This window comes from Eptatretus burgeri, chromosome 11, assembly GCF_056783735.1.
Source record: "Eptatretus burgeri isolate ZD-2024b chromosome 11, Ebu_testis_v1, whole genome shotgun sequence".
In the NCBI taxonomy this organism is placed as follows: Eukaryota; Metazoa; Chordata; class Myxini; order Myxiniformes; family Myxinidae; genus Eptatretus; species Eptatretus burgeri.
The window spans coordinates 8,418,580-8,438,137 of record NC_140971.1 but is presented as its reverse complement, the minus strand read 5'-3'; the positions used below and the strand labels follow the sequence as shown (position 1 = coordinate 8,438,137).

General features: G+C 45.9%; 2 protein-coding genes across 7 annotated transcripts in view; one reads left to right on the top strand and one right to left on the bottom strand.

Moving 5' to 3' along the window:
- Positions 1-19,558, top strand: part of LOC147016448 (uncharacterized) — a 226,067-nt gene that overhangs the window by 198,041 nt on the left and 8,468 nt on the right. For 5 of the 6 annotated variants that reach the window (XM_085845107.1, XM_085845108.1, XM_085845109.1 and 2 more), the window contains 13 exons: positions 746-853; positions 1,607-1,660; positions 7,996-8,103; positions 8,937-8,990; positions 9,978-10,031; positions 12,175-12,282; positions 15,934-15,987; positions 16,600-16,635; positions 17,066-17,119; positions 17,630-17,797; positions 18,672-18,768; positions 18,942-19,051; positions 19,154-19,213. In XM_085845107.1, the coding sequence (XP_085701233.1) occupies positions 746-853; positions 1,607-1,660; positions 7,996-8,103; positions 8,937-8,990; positions 9,978-10,031; positions 12,175-12,282; positions 15,934-15,987; positions 16,600-16,635; positions 17,066-17,119; positions 17,630-17,797; positions 18,672-18,768; positions 18,942-19,051; positions 19,154-19,213 (1,065 nt within the window). Of the gene's footprint in view, positions 1-745; positions 854-1,606; positions 1,661-7,995; positions 8,104-8,936; positions 8,991-9,977; positions 10,032-12,174; positions 12,283-15,933; positions 15,988-16,095; positions 16,196-16,599; positions 16,636-17,065; positions 17,120-17,629; positions 17,798-18,671; positions 18,769-18,941; positions 19,052-19,153; positions 19,214-19,558 lie in introns of those variants that run through there. The other variant, XR_015049049.1, reaches the window with a different exon arrangement.
- LOC147016446 (uncharacterized) overlaps positions 16,193-19,558 on the bottom strand; it is an 85,575-nt gene continuing 82,209 nt past the window's right edge. The window contains exon 6 of the transcript XR_015049051.1: positions 16,193-17,185. The gene's annotated coding sequence lies outside the window, so the exon portion shown is untranslated. The remainder of the gene's footprint in view (positions 17,186-19,558) is intronic.

The following is a 19,558-nucleotide window of genomic DNA, read 5'->3' as shown; positions in this document are numbered from 1 at the left end:
TGTCCGTGCGTGCGTGCGTCCGCAACCATATCTCGGACATGTATGGACCGATTATTATTCATTCTTGGTATAAAGACAACACACCATGGTACACGAATGCACATCATTTTGTTTCACGATGCGATCAAAGTTGGCTGACTGGCGGCAACTTAGTTGTAAAAAAACCTGATGTTGAACACGCCCTCAACCATTTCTCGGACATGCATTTACTGATCTTGTTCAAACTTGGCACACAGATGATGAATGTTGGCTTATATATGTACGTATAATTATTATAATTATTTTTTTTGTGAGATCAGATCCAAGATGGCCGACTGGCCATCTTCCCCAAATGGCCGACTCTCCCCCAAAATATATATGAACAGTAAATCCCTTTTGGGCAAAATTTGCATTCCCAATCGAAAACATCATGTATGCCACGTGATCAACTGTCTTACACAATATAACTAAGTGATCCACGTCATTGATATTCGGGACTGAATAACCCAATCGTACGCAATCTTTCATGTCACATGATCACTCAAGTCAGTTACGCATACACATAGCCCTTTAACTCCGGACAGCCAGATTACTAAAACCACGGGGGCTATGACAGTTTATGTCTTTTTCTCTTTGTTTTTGATTCTGAAGGTATCCCAGTCTGTCTCATTGTGCCACTGAACACCTTACACAAACAAATAAGACACACGAACAGCTGTTGTATCGACCTGTTGTCCATGTGGACTTCCCTTATCTTTGAGACCAGGGTGCAGATGGCCTTCTCGGTGCCAAGGGTGTTCAAGGAAAGGGTGGACAAACTGGCCCGGCCGGGCCTTCTGGTGAGAGTGGACCTCCTGGTCCTCCAGGAAAACGGGTACATTATTGTTCTTCTTGCCCTTTCTTGTTTCACACGATTACGCACACCTGGCTCTTGCATGTTGTCCAACATTTACATTCTCTCTGCCCTTGCTTTGCTCATTACCCCATGCACGCAAAGTGAAAAGTGGGTTTAAGCAATTGGTCCATGTCCGTCTGTCCGTCCGTCCGTCCGTCTGACATCAGTTTATGATCAAGGAACAACTTTATTTGGATCGAATGTTATATTTTGAACACGATTCGGAACATGAATATGAAGACAAGTTTTCCGTTTAACAATACTTTGTCTCCGAATTTGTCCTGATCACACGTGCGCAGAGAGGAGCGAGATAACATTCGAGTTCTGTGAACTCTCTCGTTCTCCTTGTGTCACCTGCTGCTCTGTCTTCCTTGTCACTTACATGTCCATTCTTTCCTTATCCCTCTGTCCAATACCCTTTGACAAACATTTCTCCTTAAAGCAGTCTTTTTTTCTCATTTTTTGTTGCAAGTGTTGTCTCATTTTTGCCCCCGCCCCCTGGGGTTGGGGTCAATAGGTCAAAAACCAAAAAATGCAATTATAGTTCATACCCCAGTGGGTGGGCACTTGGGGGTTACAAGGGGTCAAAGGAGAAGATTTTTAAAACTCAAAATGTGATATTAGGTCATTCCTGGTGGAACATTTCACCATCTTTCAGTTTTCCCGACAGTACGGCGTGGCATCGATGGGCGCGACACCGTACTGTGTTGATTGTTCATTACTCTCTTCCAGGGTCCACCAGGTACTCCTGGGCCTGAAGGAAATCAAGGACAGAAAGGATCAAAGGTCAGAAATCCTCCTTTTATGTGCTGCTTCCAAGCTGTTGTTGATTGGATGAAAGTTATTCTGGCCGGACAGCACACGTACACGCACAAACTGACACCGTATGGAGCATACTTCCGCACGATAACAATGAGGTTTTGAACACTGGGGTCCATTGTTACAATCCCAAGTTTAATATTCACTTTGAGGTACACTACCAAATGTTCGTCGAGGCTCGTGGAAGAGCGAGAACTAGAACACTGATGGATCAGGACGTAACAGGACAAAGAAACAGTGGAGAGAGGGGGAAACACCAACAGCGGAGCCGAAGGCCAACACAGGGGGATGTGGACTTACAATGGGTGTAGGGAGGAATGGGGGTCAGGAGAGGATGCACTGGGTGGACAAGATGGATTCAGAAGGGAACTCTCAGGAGGGAAAACTGGAAATTTGGAAGGAGGAGGGATTGGGATGGGGATTTGTGGATTGAGGTATTTGAATGGTTCTGGAGACATTTTTCTCGTCAATAACTTCCTGTCTGGTCTGCCAAACGTTCCTCATGAGATGAAAAATTAACAACGTTGTTGCCTCCCTGCTCCCCCTAATGGACCTAATTAACAGTCTCGTTGGAGCAGTTGCTCCCGAAATATTTGTGGGACTTGGAAGGAGGGAGGCTGTACATGGGGTACATGGTTATCCAAGGGGAGGGTGTACATGGGGTACATGGTTATCCAAGGGGAGGGTGTACATGGGGTACATGGTTATCCAAGGGGAGGGTGTACATGGTTATCCAAGGGGAGGGTGTACATGGGGTACATGGTTATCCAAGGGGAGGGTGTACATGGGGTACATGGTTATCCAAGGGGAGGATGTACATAGGGTACATGGTTATCTAAGGGGAGGGTGTACATGGGGTACATGGTTATCCAAGGGGAGGATGTACATGGGGTACATGGTTATCCAAGGGGAGGATGTACATGGGGTACATGGTTATCCAAGGGGAGGATGTACATGGGGTACATGGTTATCCAAGGGGAGGGTGTACATAGGGGACATGGTTATCCAAGGGGAGGGTGTACATGGGGTACATGGTTATCCAAGGGGAGGGTGTACATGGGGTACATGGTTATCCAAGGGGAGGATGTACATGGGGTACATGGTTATCCAAGGGGAGGGTGTACATAGGGTACATGGTTATCCAAGGGGAGGATGTACATAGGGTACATGGTTATCTAAGGGGAGGGTGTACATGGGGTACATGGTTATCCAAGGGGAGGATGTACATGGGGTACATGGTTATCCATGGGGAGGGTGTACATAGGGGACATGGTTATCCAAGGGGAGGGTGTACATGGGGTACATGGTTATCCAAGGAGAGGGTGTACATGGGGTACATGGTTATCCAAGGGGAGGATGTACATGGGGTACATGGTTATCAAAGGGGAGGGTGTACATGGGGTACATGGTTATCTCAGGGGAGGGTGGACATAGGGTACATGGTTATCAAAGGGGAGGGTGTACATGGGGTACATGGTTATCTCAGGGGAGGGTGGACATAGGGTACATGGTTATCCAAGGGGAGGGTGTACATAGGGTACATGGTTATCCAAGGGGAGGGTGTACATAGGGTACATGGTTATCTGAGGGGAGGGTGTACATGGGGTTCATGGTTATCCAAGGGGAGGGTGTACATAGGGTACATGGTTATCCAAGGGGAGGGTGTACATGGGGTACATGGTTATCCAAGGGGAGGGTGTACATAGGGTACATGGTTATCCAAGGGGAGGGTGGACATGGCGTACATGGTTATCCAAGGGGAGGGTGTACATAGGGTTCATGGTTATCTCAGTGGAGGGTGTACATGGGGTTCATGGTTATCAAAGGGGAGGGTGTACATGGGGTACATGGTTATCAAAGGGGAGGGTGTACATGGGGTACATGGTTATCCAAGGGGAGGGTGTACATAGGGTTCATGGTTATCTCAGGGGAGGGTGTACATAGGGTACATGGTTATCCAAGGGGAGGGTGTACATGGGGTACATGGTTATCCAAGGGGAGGGTGTACATAGGGTACATGGTTATCTGAGGGGAGGGTGTACATGGGGTACATGGTTATCCATGGGGAGGGTGTACATGGGGTACATGGTTATCCAAGGGGAGGGTGTACATGGGGTACATGGTTATCCAAGGGGAGGGTGTACATAGGGCACATGGTTATCCAAGGGGAGGGTGTACATGGGGTACATGGTTATCCAAGGGGAGGGTGTACATGGGGTACATGGTTATCCAAGGGGAGGGTGTACATAGGGTACATGGTTATCCAAGGGGAGGGTGTACATGGGGTACATGGTTATCCAAGGGGAGGGTGTACATAGGGTACATGGTTATCCAAGGGGAGGGTGGACATGGCGTACATGGTTATCCAAGGGGAGGGTGTACATAGGGTTCATGGTTATCTCAGGGGAGGGTGTACATGGGGTTCATGGTTATCAAAGGGGAGGGTGTACATGGGGTTCATGGTTATCAAAGGGGAGGGTGTACATGGGGTACATGGTTATCCAAGGGGAGGGTGTACATAGGGTTCATGGTTATCTCAGGGGAGGGTGTACATAGGGTACATGGTTATCCAAGGGGAGGGTGTACATAGGGTACATGGTTATCCAAGGGGAGGGTGTACATAGGGTACATGGTTATCTGAGGGGAGGGTGTACATGGGGTTCATGGTTATCCAAGGGGAGGGTGTACATAGGGTACATGGTTATCCAAGGGGAGGGTGTACATAGGGCACATGGTTATCCAAGGGGAGGGTGTACATGGGGTACATGGTTATCCAAGGGGAGGGTGTACATGGGGTACATGGTTATCCAAGGGGAGGGTGGACATGGCGTACATGGTTATCCAAGGGGAGGGTGTACATAGGGTACATGGTTATCCAAGGGGAGGGTGGACATGGCGTACATGGTTATCCAAGGGGAGGGTGTACATAGGGTTCATGGTTATCTCAGGGGAGGGTGTACATGGGGTTCATGGTTATCAAAGGGGAGGGTGTACATGGGGTTCATGGTTATCAAAGGGGAGGGTGTACATGGGGTACATGGTTATCCAAGGGGAGGGTGTACATAGGGTTCATGGTTATCTCAGGGGAGGGTGTACATAGGGTACATGGTTATCCAAGGGGAGGGTGTACATAGGGTACATGGTTATCCAAGGGGAGGGTGTACATAGGGTACATGGTTATCTAAGGGGAGGGTGTACATGGGGTTCATGGTTATCAAAGGGGAGGGTGTACATGGGGTTCATGGTTATCAAAGGGGAGGGTGTACATGGGGTACATGGTTATCCAAGGGGAGGGTGTACATAGGGTTCATGGTTATCTCAGGGGAGGGTGTACATAGGGTACATGGTTATCTAAGGGGAGGGTGTACATAGGGTTCATGGTTATCCAAGGGGAGGGTGTACATAGGGTACATGGTTATCCAAGGGGAGGGTGTACATGGGGTACATGGTTATCCAAGGGGAGGGTGTACATGGGGTACATGGTTATCCAAGTTATCCAAGGGGAGGGTGTACATGGGGTACATGGTTATCCAAGGGGAGGGTGTACATGGGGTACATGGTTATCCAAGGGGAGGGTGTACATGGGGTACATGGTTATCCAAGGGGAGGGTGTACATAGGGTACATGGTTATCTGAGGGGAGGGTGTACATGGGGTTCATGGTTATCCAAGGGGAGGGTGTACATAGGGTACATGGTTATCCAAGGGGAGGGTGTACATAGGGCACATGGTTATCCAAGGGGAGGGTGTACATGGGGTACATGGTTATCCAAGGGGAGGGTGTACATGGGGTACATGGTTATCCAAGGGGAGGGTGGACATGGCGTACATGGTTATCCAAGGGGAGGGTGTACATAGGGTACATGGTTATGCAAGGGGAGGGTGGACATGGCGTACATGGTTATCCAAGGGGAGGGTGTACATAGGGTTCATGGTTATCTCAGGGGAGGGTGTACATGGGGTTCATGGTTATCAAAGGGGAGGGTGTACATGGGGTTCATGGTTATCAAAGGGGAGGGTGTACATGGGGTACATGGTTATCCAAGGGGAGGGTGTACATAGGGTTCATGGTTATCTCAGGGGAGGGTGTACATAGGGTACATGGTTATCCAAGGGGAGGGTGTACATAGGGTACATGGTTATCCAAGGGGAGGGTGTACATAGGGTACATGGTTATCTAAGGGGAGGGTGTACATGGGGTTCATGGTTATCAAAGGGGAGGGTGTACATGGGGTTCATGGTTATCAAAGGGGAGGGTGTACATGGGGTACATGGTTATCCAAGGGGAGGGTGTACATAGGGTTCATGGTTATCTCAGGGGAGGGTGTACATAGGGTACATGGTTATCTAAGGGGAGGGTGTACATAGGGTTCATGGTTATCCAAGGGGAGGGTGTACATAGGGTACATGGTTATCCAAGGGGAGGGTGTACATGGGGTACATGGTTATCCAAGGGGAGGGTGTACATGGGGTACATGGTTATCCAAGTTATCCAAGGGGAGGGTGTACATGGGGTACATGGTTATCCAAGGGGAGGGTGTACATGGGGTACATGGTTATCCAAGGGGAGGGTGTACATAGGGTACATGGTTATCCATGGCATTTTATTCTTGCTGTAAAAGCCTGGTAACATTATTGTATAGTTTACTCTTAATAAACTTCATTAATAAATCATGGATCTCCAAACACGATTGATTTTTCCTGATTTCCCCTCATTAAGCACCCACCCCTCCTAAGTCCACCCTTTACTCTCCAGATTATTGAGTTTTCCTCTCTCCCCCCCCCCCGTGTCTTCGTCCCTTTCCCCACACACTCACACACTCGTCCCCCCCGTGTCTTCGTCCCTTTCCCCACACACTCACACACTCGTCCCCCCCCCCCGTGTCTTCGTCCCTTTCCCCACACACTCACACACTCGTCCCCCCCCCGTGTCTTCGTCCCTTTCCCCACACACTCACACACTCGTCCCCCCCCCCCGTGTCTTCGTCCCTTTCCCCACACACTCACACACTCGTCCCCCAAGCCCCGTGTCTTCGTCCCTTTCCCCACACACTCACACACTCGTCCCCCCCCCCCGTGTCTTCGTCCCTTTCCCCACACACTCACACACTCGTCCCCCCCGTGTCTTCGTCCCTTTCCCCACACACTCACACACTCGTCCCCCCCCCCGTGTCTTCGTCCCTTTCCCCACACACTCACACACTCACACACTCGTCCCCCAAGCCCCGTGTCTTCGTCCCTTTCCCCACACACTCACACACTCGTCCCCCCCCCGTGTCTTCGTCCCTTTCCCCACACACTCGTCCCCCAAGTGTTCCTGTACCGAGCTGTCGGCACGTCTCCCTAATACCCACCCTCTTATTTCTAATCTCTTCTGTTCTTCGTTCCATCCCTTCCATGGCCCTCGATTTTGTGTTAATTAATTTTTTTAAGAAGTTTCATGTGGAATGGTGAAACCCCTGTTGATGTACAAAGCCAAATTAGATCACCTCGTCATGTTTGTCCTGTTGTGTGTCACATCTTTTACTTTTGGGTTTCATTTTAACTTGTAATAAGGACAAAGAACAAACACAACAGAAGGACCTTTGGCCTTGTATTGCTCTGCTGTGGAAGATCACATTATTCTTGGAAGGTCTTTCTGAAGCCTCTTGTGGAAGGCCATTATTGGACCGAGCGGGCTCGTAAGTCAAAGCACAGTGACGAGCTCCGATGTGAACAGGTACAAGACCCCAATGATCCTCGTACATACTCGCACTCATCAAACTCTTTGGTTACCTGTGCTGCGCAATGACCGTGGCAGTCACAAACTTCTGGCTCGAAAATAGATGACAAAGTGGAACAAGGTTTTGGAAACCGGATGTCACGGCCATTTCTACGACTTGTCATCACGTACGTATAAAACTAGAAGGGCACTCGGAAGAGCGCGTACCTCCGCCACGTAATACCTGATCCACAAGAACATTTCGGGCCCAATCAATACATTTTTGAGATATCGTGCTGTATATCGGTTTTGGCCCAATCTCTCAATGGTGAAGAATCACTTTATAAAATTCTAGTCGTTGGATCCGAATCTAGATATTCACGAAAATCGAATCAGTTCGTCCTCGTCGCACACCGACCGAACCTGTCCACTAAGTTTCATCCGGATCCATCCACAACTTTTTGAGATATCCTGTACACAGACAAACACACAAACAGAGAGGGGGGGGGAACATAACCTCCTTCACCTTCGGTGGTGGAGGTAAATATTAATGATCGCAAAGGTACAAACAACACCCCGCACCACATTCCCTGTACCTCCAGGGAGACGGGGGTCTGGAAGGAGCTACAGGAAAAACTGGGCCTACTGGGGCTCAGGGGCCTTCAGGAAAACGGGGAGACCAAGGCATGCCCGGAATTCCCGGCTCTCCGGTGAGTGGCATGGAGTGAATGGTAGGTAAAGGGGAGTTAAATGGGGGGGGGGGGAGGGTTGTGGTGGTTAACACTGATAATGTTTGCATGAACATCGCGGGGGTATGATCCAATGCCACCAAAGAGCGTTCGTAAACTCACCAATGGTCCTCACGTTTGTACTATTTGCTCACCCCCATTACATTATTATATATGTATATATATATATATATATATATATATATATATATATATATATATATATATATATATATATATATATATATATACACACACTGCACTTAAATAGTCTGCATTTGTTGCCTCGGATGGCTGAGCTTGTGTTGTGTAATCTGCTGAATGCAGGAATAAATCCTGACCCCACTGGGGGAAGCAGCACAAGTCACACAGTGTATCATAACGACAGCGTGCCCAGGCAAAATGCTACAGTTAGAACTACAGTATATGAGAGTTGTACACTCATATACTACAGTAGTCTTCAGAGAATACTACAAGAAAGGGATGCTATTTTTGCCTGAGTTTGCTATGACACTTTGAGATGCAACAACACTTGCGAGTATCACAACATGGCGGCACTTTGAATTGGGTTCAAGGGGAACAAATCCTTGACCAGACAACTCGTACATGAGCACACTACCAACTACCAACTGTGCTATCTTGCCCTAAGCCAGCAACACCTGGCCCCCCATGGAGACTCCCCATCCAAGTGTTAAGCAGGCCCAATTCTGCTCAGCTTGCAGGATATGAAAGGATTGGTTACATCTGAAGGTAGTCATTGAATTTTTATAATGTCCCATGAACAACCATAACATGTTGGGGATGTGGTTCCACAGGGAAAGCAGGGAAAACCAGGAGCAGGTGGTTCTGCAGGCCCACCCGGTCCGATGGTAAGTCACATGATCACAGAACAACTCAATCATACTATCTGTTTGTGTGTGTGTGTGTGTGTGTGTGTGTGTGTGTGTGTGTGTGTGTGTGTGTGTGTGTGTGTGTGTGTGTGTGTGGTTTGTTTTGTGTATGTTTGACTTTTGTGCACTCTTGAATCGCTGGACGTAATGAGTTAAAACTGGAGGTTGTACTTGGGAGGTGTACCTGGGGAGCTTTTAGGGGGTAGAGAAAATTCGTAGTGCTGGAGTTTAATGATGGTGGAAGGACTTTTTATATGCAAATTCACCATCTGGTGGGAAAGGGTATTACAAGTCATACTAAAATACCATATATCAATTCTGGGAGAATATATCAATTGTCCCGTCCGTAGTTGTGGGGGAATTGTTCCATCCATAGTTCTGGGGGAATTGTCCTGTCCGTAGTTCTGGAGGAATTGTCCCGTCCGTAGTTCTGGAGGAATTGTTCCATCCGTAGTTCTGGAGGAATTGTCCCGTCCGTAGTTCTGGAGGAATTGTTCCGTCCGTAGTTCTGGAGGAATTGTCCCGTCCGTAGTTCTGGAGGAATTGTCCCGTCCGTAGTTCTGGAGGAATTGTCATGTCTGTAGTTCTGGAGGAATTGTCACGTCCGTAGTTCTGGAGGAATTGTCCCGTCTGTAGTTATGAAAGAATTGTCCCATCCATAGTTCTGGAGGAATTGTCCCGTCCATAAGGACGGATTCTTCGCTCGTTATGTATAACAGTGGATCATACGATGTAAAAAGGTTTCGCAAGATGATTTCGTTGTTGGTGTGAGCTCTTGGACCTTTTTATTAATTAATTGTACTTTGTAGTTTTGAATTTACAGTGTTTTGGGTTTTCTCCTTTGTCTATCCAGACATGAAATCTCTGTTTGTATTGATGATCGACATCATTTCATAGTTATTAATTGAGGCAACACACAATGTTCATTGCTTGTGCTTATCTCACAAGTTATGATTTCTTCTGCAGGGCCCACCTGGCCTACCTGGACTCAAAGGTGATTCGGGCAACAAAGGAGAAAAGGTAATTTATTCTTCCTTAATCTATTAGATTCTTCAATATCTCACAAGAGACAGTGGATGGAAAGCAAATTCTGTGTTATTGTGTGTGTGTGTGTGTGTGTCAGAGTAGGATGCAAATTCTCTATATAAACGTGTATGGTGTAGCGCCGCCTACAGGTGGGGGAGGGTATTACAAGTGTCCCCACCATTTACAGTCCAGTATTTCTGTCCCCACGTTTTCCAGTGCGGTGAAGTGTTTTGAATTATAAGCAGTCGGTATGTTTTTGCTTCATTCACGTAACCCAGGTTATTTTTTTCCTATACATAGCTTTCGCTTGCCTACACACCGCCCAAATATAGGTACGTGTCAGAAGAACGTGTTGCGTGCTTGGAACAAGATCGCCCGTCGGGCGGGTGCTCTGCTCGTGTAAAATAACAGATGTACATATCTGACCTGTAATAAAAGGTGGAATATGACGATGGGTTCACGTAAATTAAAACAAGGAACACAAAATAAAGGGATTCAGCCAGATACTCCAAGTCCCCCGCCTTCTGGGTGGTACGAGGAATCGGTCTGTGTAATATGAAACCGAAATGTTCAACCGTTTGTGAAATATCAGGTACATAAGCCGAATTACCGAGACGGTTGCCATGGAAACAATTCAGCCAATCACTGCAGTGATCTAATGTCATGAGGAAGAGATATCTGCCATAAAAAGGTAAATGTTTTATGGTTTTTAAAACATCGTTTACACAACAGCACACGGACAGATGATCGGTCGGTCGGTCAGTTGGACGGAGCTCGTTTGAATGTCTCTCGTCTCCGACCTTGTCGAGGAGGGAGACAAAGGGATCAATGGAAAAAGAAGACGCCATGATATGATGAAGAACTGAAACCTTGAAGCAATGGGGGGAGGGAAATTATTGGACAGACACAGGAAGGCAATCTCACAGAACAGATGGGGATAAAAGAATGCAGGTGAGAAAGAATCCTGGACTTTACAAGGGAGGGGTGGGAGGATTAGTGGATGAAAGCATTTGAGCTGGGAAAGGGCGGATTGCTGAGGTTGCTGGTGGATCAACACCAAAGGATTGACGGTATATGATAGAAAGACCAGCAGCCATTCTTGTGCGAAAGCAGGAGATCCTGTGCAACAGTCTCTTGATGGGTGATAATGATTTTTCAAAGTCTTGGTCTCTACATTCTCCCAGGGGCAAGAAGTGGGCTGCAAGGGTACAATCCGACAAGAAAGAACAGATTATGTTTTAAACAAATGCTTTGTATTCCTTAAAGTTCTGCAGATCCAAGGAAGGCCTCGTACAGAAAGCCAAGTAGATGCCTGGCTTAAGTGCATCGTGAAGAAGTCTGAGAGAGAGAGAGGGAGAGAGAGATAGAGAGATAGAGAGATAGAGAGATATATATAGAGAGAGATAGAGATAGAGATAGAGATAGAGATAGAGATAGAGATATATACATAGATAGAGATAGAGATATATACATAGATAGAGATAGAGATATATACATAGATAGAGAGAGAGAGATAGAGAGAGATATCAAGGCCCAATAGTTCAAGGAACTGAACTTTGAAAGGTTGATTAAAGGACTAGACAGGAGACACAGGACTAGATACGTGGGAGAGGAACTTTGAAGATATGCCACTAAAAAGCCACGTTCCCACTATTCGACCGTTCCCACTATTCGACCGGTTACGATCTTTCCGAGGTACGCAGCCGCTGCCACTCTTTCACCGAGATTGGGAAACTGTTGACTTGAAAAGGAGGCTATTGATGATGAGTTGGGAGGAATAAACTTCCAAATGACGTGAATTTAAAATACTTCAACTTTCAGTGATATCCGATTGATTTTCGGTCGAGCTATGAATATGTCACCCTTTAACCCTGTCGTTTATCCTCATTACCCTTGAGGTTTATCCAACTCTTTGTATCTCACCTCCAAACAACCTTTTATCGACTGTCCAGCTCTCCAAGGACAAAAACAAAATTTCATGTATTCATTGTTCTCGTTTAATATTTCTTTGTTCACTTCGAGGAATTTTTTTCCGCTTGCATCCAAACAGTATTCGAAAGGTTTCCCCGAAGTCTGACCGACATGATCCAATGTGTTTTTTTAAAGTGGACTAAACGGTTCTGCTTTTCCACCTCAGGGGCATCCCGGGCTCATCGGACTGATCGGCCCACCTGGGGAGCAAGGAGGGAAAGGAGACCGAGGCCTGCCTGGAAGGCAGGGTCCAGCAGGGAGAAAGGGAGATGATGTGAGCTCTCACCGTTTCACTTATTATTCATTTATTCATTCAGTCGCGACACCACTCACACAAAGAGTCGCTCACTCGCTTGTAGTCGCTTGTATTGTCTGCACATTCATCTGATAGACGGGGCCCAGCCAAGGAAAAACTACCTTTTCCTGTGAAAGTTATCTCAGTGGTTCCATCACCCTAATACCAAATATTTTCAAGTTAGCAGAAGAGCCACCCTGAATTTTGTCCCAAATACAATATGGTGGCCAAAATTGAAAATGGCCGCCAAATAACATTAAATTTGACTTTTGATGCATTTGTTCGGCTCGGATATCTGCTCTGTGTGCCTGTAATTAATTATTTGCCAACCATATGCTGGAACTATGCACAAGTAGCAAAAAAATTGGAGTAAATTTATACTCGATCACAAATCTATCTGAATATCTGCCATTTTTTATCGTCCAGAACAGGATTGTACGCCCCAAAATGGGGATCGGAGTCGCTAATTACCAGAACTAGGGATAGTGAATTTGATTTTGGAGTTGTTTTTCCCCATAACGAATCTAATATTATCTCCAAATAGCATCAAAACCTACCATGATCGTTTTTGTCCCGTAAATTTTACTGAATGCGACGAACATGGAGTTACATACCATTTATTACCCTCACCGAAGGAGAGGTCTGTCTGTTTGTCCGCACAGAACTTTCATGATTTTCTCCCCAAGCACTTGTCGGATTGAGACAAAATTTTCACCATTGGTGCGACCACTCATGGAGAATGTTTTAATGATAATTATGATGTCATATGTAACGTGGTGTGGCAGCCATGTTGGAAAAATGGAAAAAACTTTGGACCTCTCTATCTCTGAAACTGCACCAAGGACAAAAACTTGAAACTTGACTAATAATCTTCATGAGGAATGTGTGATTTTTTTTTCTGACATCATAGGTGCCTTTGTTATGATGTCATAATTGCATATGTAGAACGCTGCATCTGATCAGTATGAAACTTTTTGAGGGTCATCCAGGGATAAAATGGTCCACAAAAAGTTTTTGATGATGTCATCCGTCACGTGATTCGGCAGCCATGTTGTTTTTTTTTTTAAATCTTCAAAAATCTTCTTCTCTGAAATGGCTGAATCGGTCATCACTGTCAGCAGTTATAAAGTGGCAGTTCTCATTTTGTCTCTTATTAATTACGTTACACACCAGTACACAAACGCCAGACAACACATCACACCAAACAAGTCCTGGCGAGGGTCTGCAATCTCTGATTGGTCTTTTTCTTGCTTCGTACTGTAGAATGTACACCAGATCTTCATTGCATTTTACATGGTAAATAAAGATAACTCACGATGGGTAAATGTTCTGCGATATCAAGTCAAGGCAATTTCAGACTAAGAATCTTCCATTCACGTCAATGAATAGTCATGAAATCTATTATTAACTGATATCCAAATCGGTGTCAGTTTGGTTGTCCGATGAATAGAATCCATCTGGAATGTCAGAAGGGACCGAAATCTGGTCTTGCATACTGTCTCGGTCATTTTCTGAACATCATTCCTTTCCTAGGTATCTGCTCCCTGGTCCTTCTTGCGACTGGAGCCCGAGCTCCTCTTCTTTAGTTGCTTCTTTGCTACAAGTGAGGAGATGTATGGTGCGACTCGAGACGTAGCATTGTAGATACCGTACAGGGGTCGGTGGGTATCAAGTTGTTCAGGAAGAACCTCTGCATTGAGAGGCATTTTTCAGCTTCCCTCTGTAAAAGTTTGCGTTGAATTGACCTTGAAAATGCATTTGTCAAGTCATCTTCTCAGAGTCCATGGCCAAGGAGTGTCGCTTCTGAATAAATCATGGGATTGACACCAGTGGGGTGTACAACAAGCCGCATACCAGACGCATGAAAACCGATGGAATCACCGAATTTCCGTCTCAGCCTCTGCTTTAGTGTTGTCGTGTTACTAATTGGTGGATCATCGAGGTCATGATCTCGGCTCATCTCCTTTATATCCTCCAGCAATTCTGTCATCAGATAAGCCTCCTTATCCTGGATAACTTTGTGGGAAAACAACTTTAGAAACTTTTCTGTAACTTGCGATATTTGTGATTTATTCTTAATGCCATCCATGGTGGGTGTCCTGGGATCATAAACATAGTTGAAGCTCCTAAACAGGTTTTGTGACAGTAAAGGTCGATGGTGAAGATATCGTAGAATGCTCCACTGAGTAAAATGCCTAATCGCTTGGCTGGAGCGTGGTACTTGTCCTCCTCGTCGTTCAGTTTTAAATCCATCTGGTTCTTGAGCTTCCTGATAGCATTTTCTTCTGAACACCTTCCAAGTCCACTATTGTTGCACTCTTCCCTGTCGGCAGTCGTCACCATATCACAGATAAAGCATACGTGCTTCTCTTTTGCTGGTTCCCTTGGAAGTCTATATGTTGGATTCTTCGTATTACCGGACTCGGCTACAGGTTCCCGATTTGATTGAGTTGACCGGATTTGGCTTCTTTACATTTCAATCGATTTCTGAATGTTATTCGGAAACTTTTGTGGATGAACACGTCACTGTGGTGGATGGACAGCCTTGACCTGGCTAATTGGAATTCAGAATAAGGCGGTTCTGAGCATAAAGTTGCGTCAACGGTCGCCAATCTATCTGCAAGTTCATTGAGTGAGTCAAACCCAGCTGGATCAACTCTTGAGACGTCCTCCACGTCATTGATATGCTCATTACAAGGCTGACACCTACTTCTGTCATCTGATGCGGTACTCCTAAAGGCACTGGGTGCCATACTGCTGAAGATGATTAAAACAATCTACAGTTCTTAACTTTGGGTGTTGTTTTAGCATTGAGTAGCGTTCAGGTGAGACAAGAAAGCACATGGAATGTGATCAAACAGTGATTCTGTAACACTAATGCATACAGATACTCAGACACAACAGGTTACCACTGCACCTGTTGAGTATTTATCCCACGATCACCAGGCCTCTATTTATTATTTTCTGGCACTTTAGCAACTGGTTATCTTCTTTATACACCAATCCCAAGGACATGACAATGCAAAAGAAAACAGCACTAAGGAGTTGATTGGCACTCCAAGTCCAATAATTTTTTACACGAACGGATATGCGGCAAAATTACACGTCATTGACGGCCATTTTTCATGTTGGTGGTCACGCTAAATTTGTGGTCAAAAAGTATTGTTTTTTTCAATGAACTTTATTTGCTCCAGGTCTAGTACAATAAAAAGCAGAATCATAAGCAATGAAAAAAACAAACATTGAGAGACTTTCAGCCATTTTCTATACAAACAGAAGTAAACGAAAGGCTTCCAGGTGGCCATTTGACATCATGGTGGCCATATTGGATTTGTGATTGAGTGCAAATTTACTCCAAAATGCGCTACTTGTACATAGTTCCAGCATATGGTTGGCAAATAACTGATTGCAGGCACATAGAATAGATATCCGAGCCAAAGAAATACTTTCAAAGTCAAATCTAATGGCATTTGGTGGCCATTTTGGATTTGAGGCAATATTCAGGGTGGCCCCTCTTTGACAGGAAAAGGTAGTTGTTTTTCTTTGGCTTGGCCTCGTCTATGAACGATAACCATTAGTGTTCTGTGCATGATATTCCCATAGTTAAGACGTTCCTTCCCTTTATCTCAGGGTCTCGTTGGTCTTGTTGGCTCACTCGGTCCATCCGGTCCCCCTGGTCTGGCTGTAAGTACAACACTACAAATGTCGCAATACCTTGCAATTGAGATGCAGAGTTTGCTATAACTTACTACTCAGCAGCGTCAACCACTCGCCAAATTCTCTCAAGTACAGGAAGATGTGTTCGTGGTGACGGGTGCATGATGAGCGCAATCCAGGCAAGCATGAAGTGGTAGTTGGGTGATTGTTCCTGCGTTTGAAGAATCATGAAGAGGTAGTTGGGTGATTGATTGTTCCTGTGCTTTCAGTATGGTGTCGTTCTAATTTGCCACGTTTTTTTCTCTCTCTCTCCACACGATCGAGGCTCATGGAAGAGCGAGGTGATGGAGGGTAATAAGTGAACTTGCTGATTGTGCAGTCCAGGAACAGTTTGGACAAATCAAGTATGGAATGAAGAATCAGAAAACCAGGAGAGGGTGAATGGAGGAAACCCAGTAACCTGCTAACAAGAGGGTTCTGTTTGGTAGAGTTAATGGGGGGTATAAAATATCACACGTATGGGACATTGGTGATGGATGGATATGTGAAATCGATCTCGATTTTGTACTATAAAGTGTACACGAAGTGAATGAATCGCAGGGATGCACAACATTAACCTTGAGTTTCAATGATTTTCAGGGACCTCAAGGACCCGTGGGAAGCAAAGGAGCCACGGTAAGGAAGAAAAAGGATGAGAGAGAAAATGAATGAGAATTTATCAAAATGAATGAGTGCGTTCGGATCTTCACCAAAATCTCATCAATTCTTCTTTGTCATACACCCAACACGTCCACCAAATTTGGTCCGAATCCGTGTGCGAGAGGTAATTACATAACGAATGAGTGATGAATAATGCAGACAGGATGTTCAGGCAAATTGTTGAAAAATAACATACGAATCTGATGAGAGTTCTATCTCCAGTTGATTGATTGCAGGTTAAGGTGGGAAAAGACAATGGAAGGGATTTGGGATTAGGAATGGGAATGTGATGGATGCACGTCACCATGTGGAATGAGAGGTCGATTGAGGGTTGGCAGAGATATACTTAGTAAATGAAGGATTGAAAGTATGAAACACATTTAACTCGTTCCTTACCTTTTCATAGGGACCTGCTGGACATCTTGGTGACGTTGGTCTCCCTGGTCCTCCCGGAGCTCCGGTAACACTCCATCATGACCTTCCTTTTCCACGGCGATAGACACTAAACGGTGCACTACAGTCGGTACTACAAACCCACCCAGGGGAGAGGGGCGGACAGAATAATCGTCAGGAATTTGACTTGAGCGATGAATCCGTTATCCAATAACACGGTTGTTTCCAAAAGTATCAATAAAAGGGCCAAAAGTCCTTTTATATCCATTATCGTCCCTCCAAGTGGTGAACTCACTCATTTTGCTCTGAGATGCAGTTGATGTCGGAATGAGTTTATTTTTCTTTCTTTTTATTTCTCTGATTTTTGCTATGTAAATCTTTCTGTGTGCATTGAATGCCAGAATAGTTGACCCCCCCCCCACCCCCACAAGTCTTCACATGCATATGTAATCAGTAGATGGGCCTGAAGCATTGAAGCAAGTTAAAAACAAACAAACTTTTTGAACTGTAAATGCAGCACGTGACCATTACTCCTCCCCTGTGCTCTTTCTCTTCATTCCTTTGCTCCTCTTCCCAGGGTGCCCCAGGGGAGGTCATTGGGCCTTTCCCCATTCATAGCCCGAAGCAGCGCCGATCCATACCCAACGATTATGTGGACACTTTGGGCCCTTTCACGGATCAGTGGGATGTACTCGAACCTTCAGCTGGAATGGAGGAGGTCTTTGGGTCCCTCAGCTCGCTCAAGGTGCCATTTTTAAAAGTTGTTCTTTCCCATCATGCCTGTTCTGGTTTTGGCTTTTAAAAAACGATGAAGGCTTTGAATGATCCATAACATAAGATTTTCACGACAATGCATGACATGACATCCATGAAGAGACGGATGGACGTTAAACAGGAATCCCGTCAGCTGGCGTTAGTTGGTGGACCTTAAAGACCCCCATGGTGTCCTTCGCTTGCAGTAAGCAAGTGTTCACCAGTACCCTGAACAAATAACAAATTCCTGCTATAACCAATAGGGGGCACTGCATTAGCAGCACAGCCACACTGCTGGCAATGATGCCATTTTGAGAAGACAATAGGAAAAGCCTGCTGTTGGCTTTACGGTTAAGGTGGCTGGCTTAAGATATTAGGGTCTTGGGTTTGAGCTCATGTTTCACCATTAAATAATACCAGGTGGGTTGACTCGGCCTGTCATCCTTCCGAGGTCAGCGAAATGAGTACCAGCTTACTGGTAACGGGACACCGCATCAGCGGCACAGCCGCACTTCCAGAAAATGATGCAACCAGCAGCTACAGGCTGCACACGAAACAACAAGACGATAGAAAAACAAACAAACAAAAAAATCCTGAGAAAGGATGTGGAATTGAACTTGAGCCCTTCACTTTGGTGAAACTACATTGAACTTGCTTCCCCTGGACTTGATGTTTCGAAGTTTTCTTTTGTCGAAGGTTGTTTTGAAGGCTCTTCTTCACTCCATGAAAACATTCTCAATTTACTGTGTCGTCGTCGTCGTCGTCCCCCCCCCCCCCAACTGTGCTGCTCGTTGTCATCCTGTTTTGGGGGTCATTATTTCTTTCAAACGAACATGTATCCGTTCTTCCTCCTCATCCCACACAAGGATGAGATCGAGCACCTGAAACAGCCGACGGGAACTCAAGAGAATCCGGCACGAACCTGCAAGGACCTGTACATGTGTCACCCGGATTTCCCAGATGGTTCGTGGAACGGAACAACATGAGCGGGTGGTTCGGGACAGGGGTTAACTGGGGGGGGGGAGGGGGTGGGTTTGGTTGTGATCGAGTACAATGGCCATTTAAAACACAAAAGCTTCGAAACCTTCTCATTGTCACGGATCCTTCTCTTCCTATCTGAATGTTTCTCTCACAAGGTGAATATTACATCGACCCGAACCAGGGCTGCGCACGAGACTCGTTCCGTGTGTTCTGCAACTTTACTGGCGGAGGCGAAACGTGCATCTTCCCACTTCCCAACACAAAGGTTCACATTTATATCTGTTACGGGATCATTTGTTATGTCACAATCCCTCCTTTTACTAAAAATGAATGTCTCCCCTCTCACCACTCCCTCCACCGAATCCAGGTGAAAGTGAGTCCGAAAGCATTGAAGCACAAAGTACATCCTTCAAAACGCCGTGAACTGGTTCGTACGCCGCGTGCACTTATCTTTCACCACTCCCTTCACGTTGTTGCTTCCAACCGCCATCTTTGATCCTTTTATGAAAGGGGAAGATGTTGTTTTGAATGTGATTCATGAACGGTTTCAAGTAGTAAGAAGCTAGAGCTGGTGTTTCTGATGAGACGGATGTCGTCACGAGGCCGTCGGCTCTCATTGCTTCCCTCGATGCGTTACCATCCACGTGAGTGCAAGCAGATGAGATAGCCCACTTAACATTCCCTCGGGTTTACCAGTTGAAGCTTCGCTGGTAGGTTTGGGATTGTTCTTATGAGATTGCGAGTATCGTAGGATTGTTTTCGATAATTGACA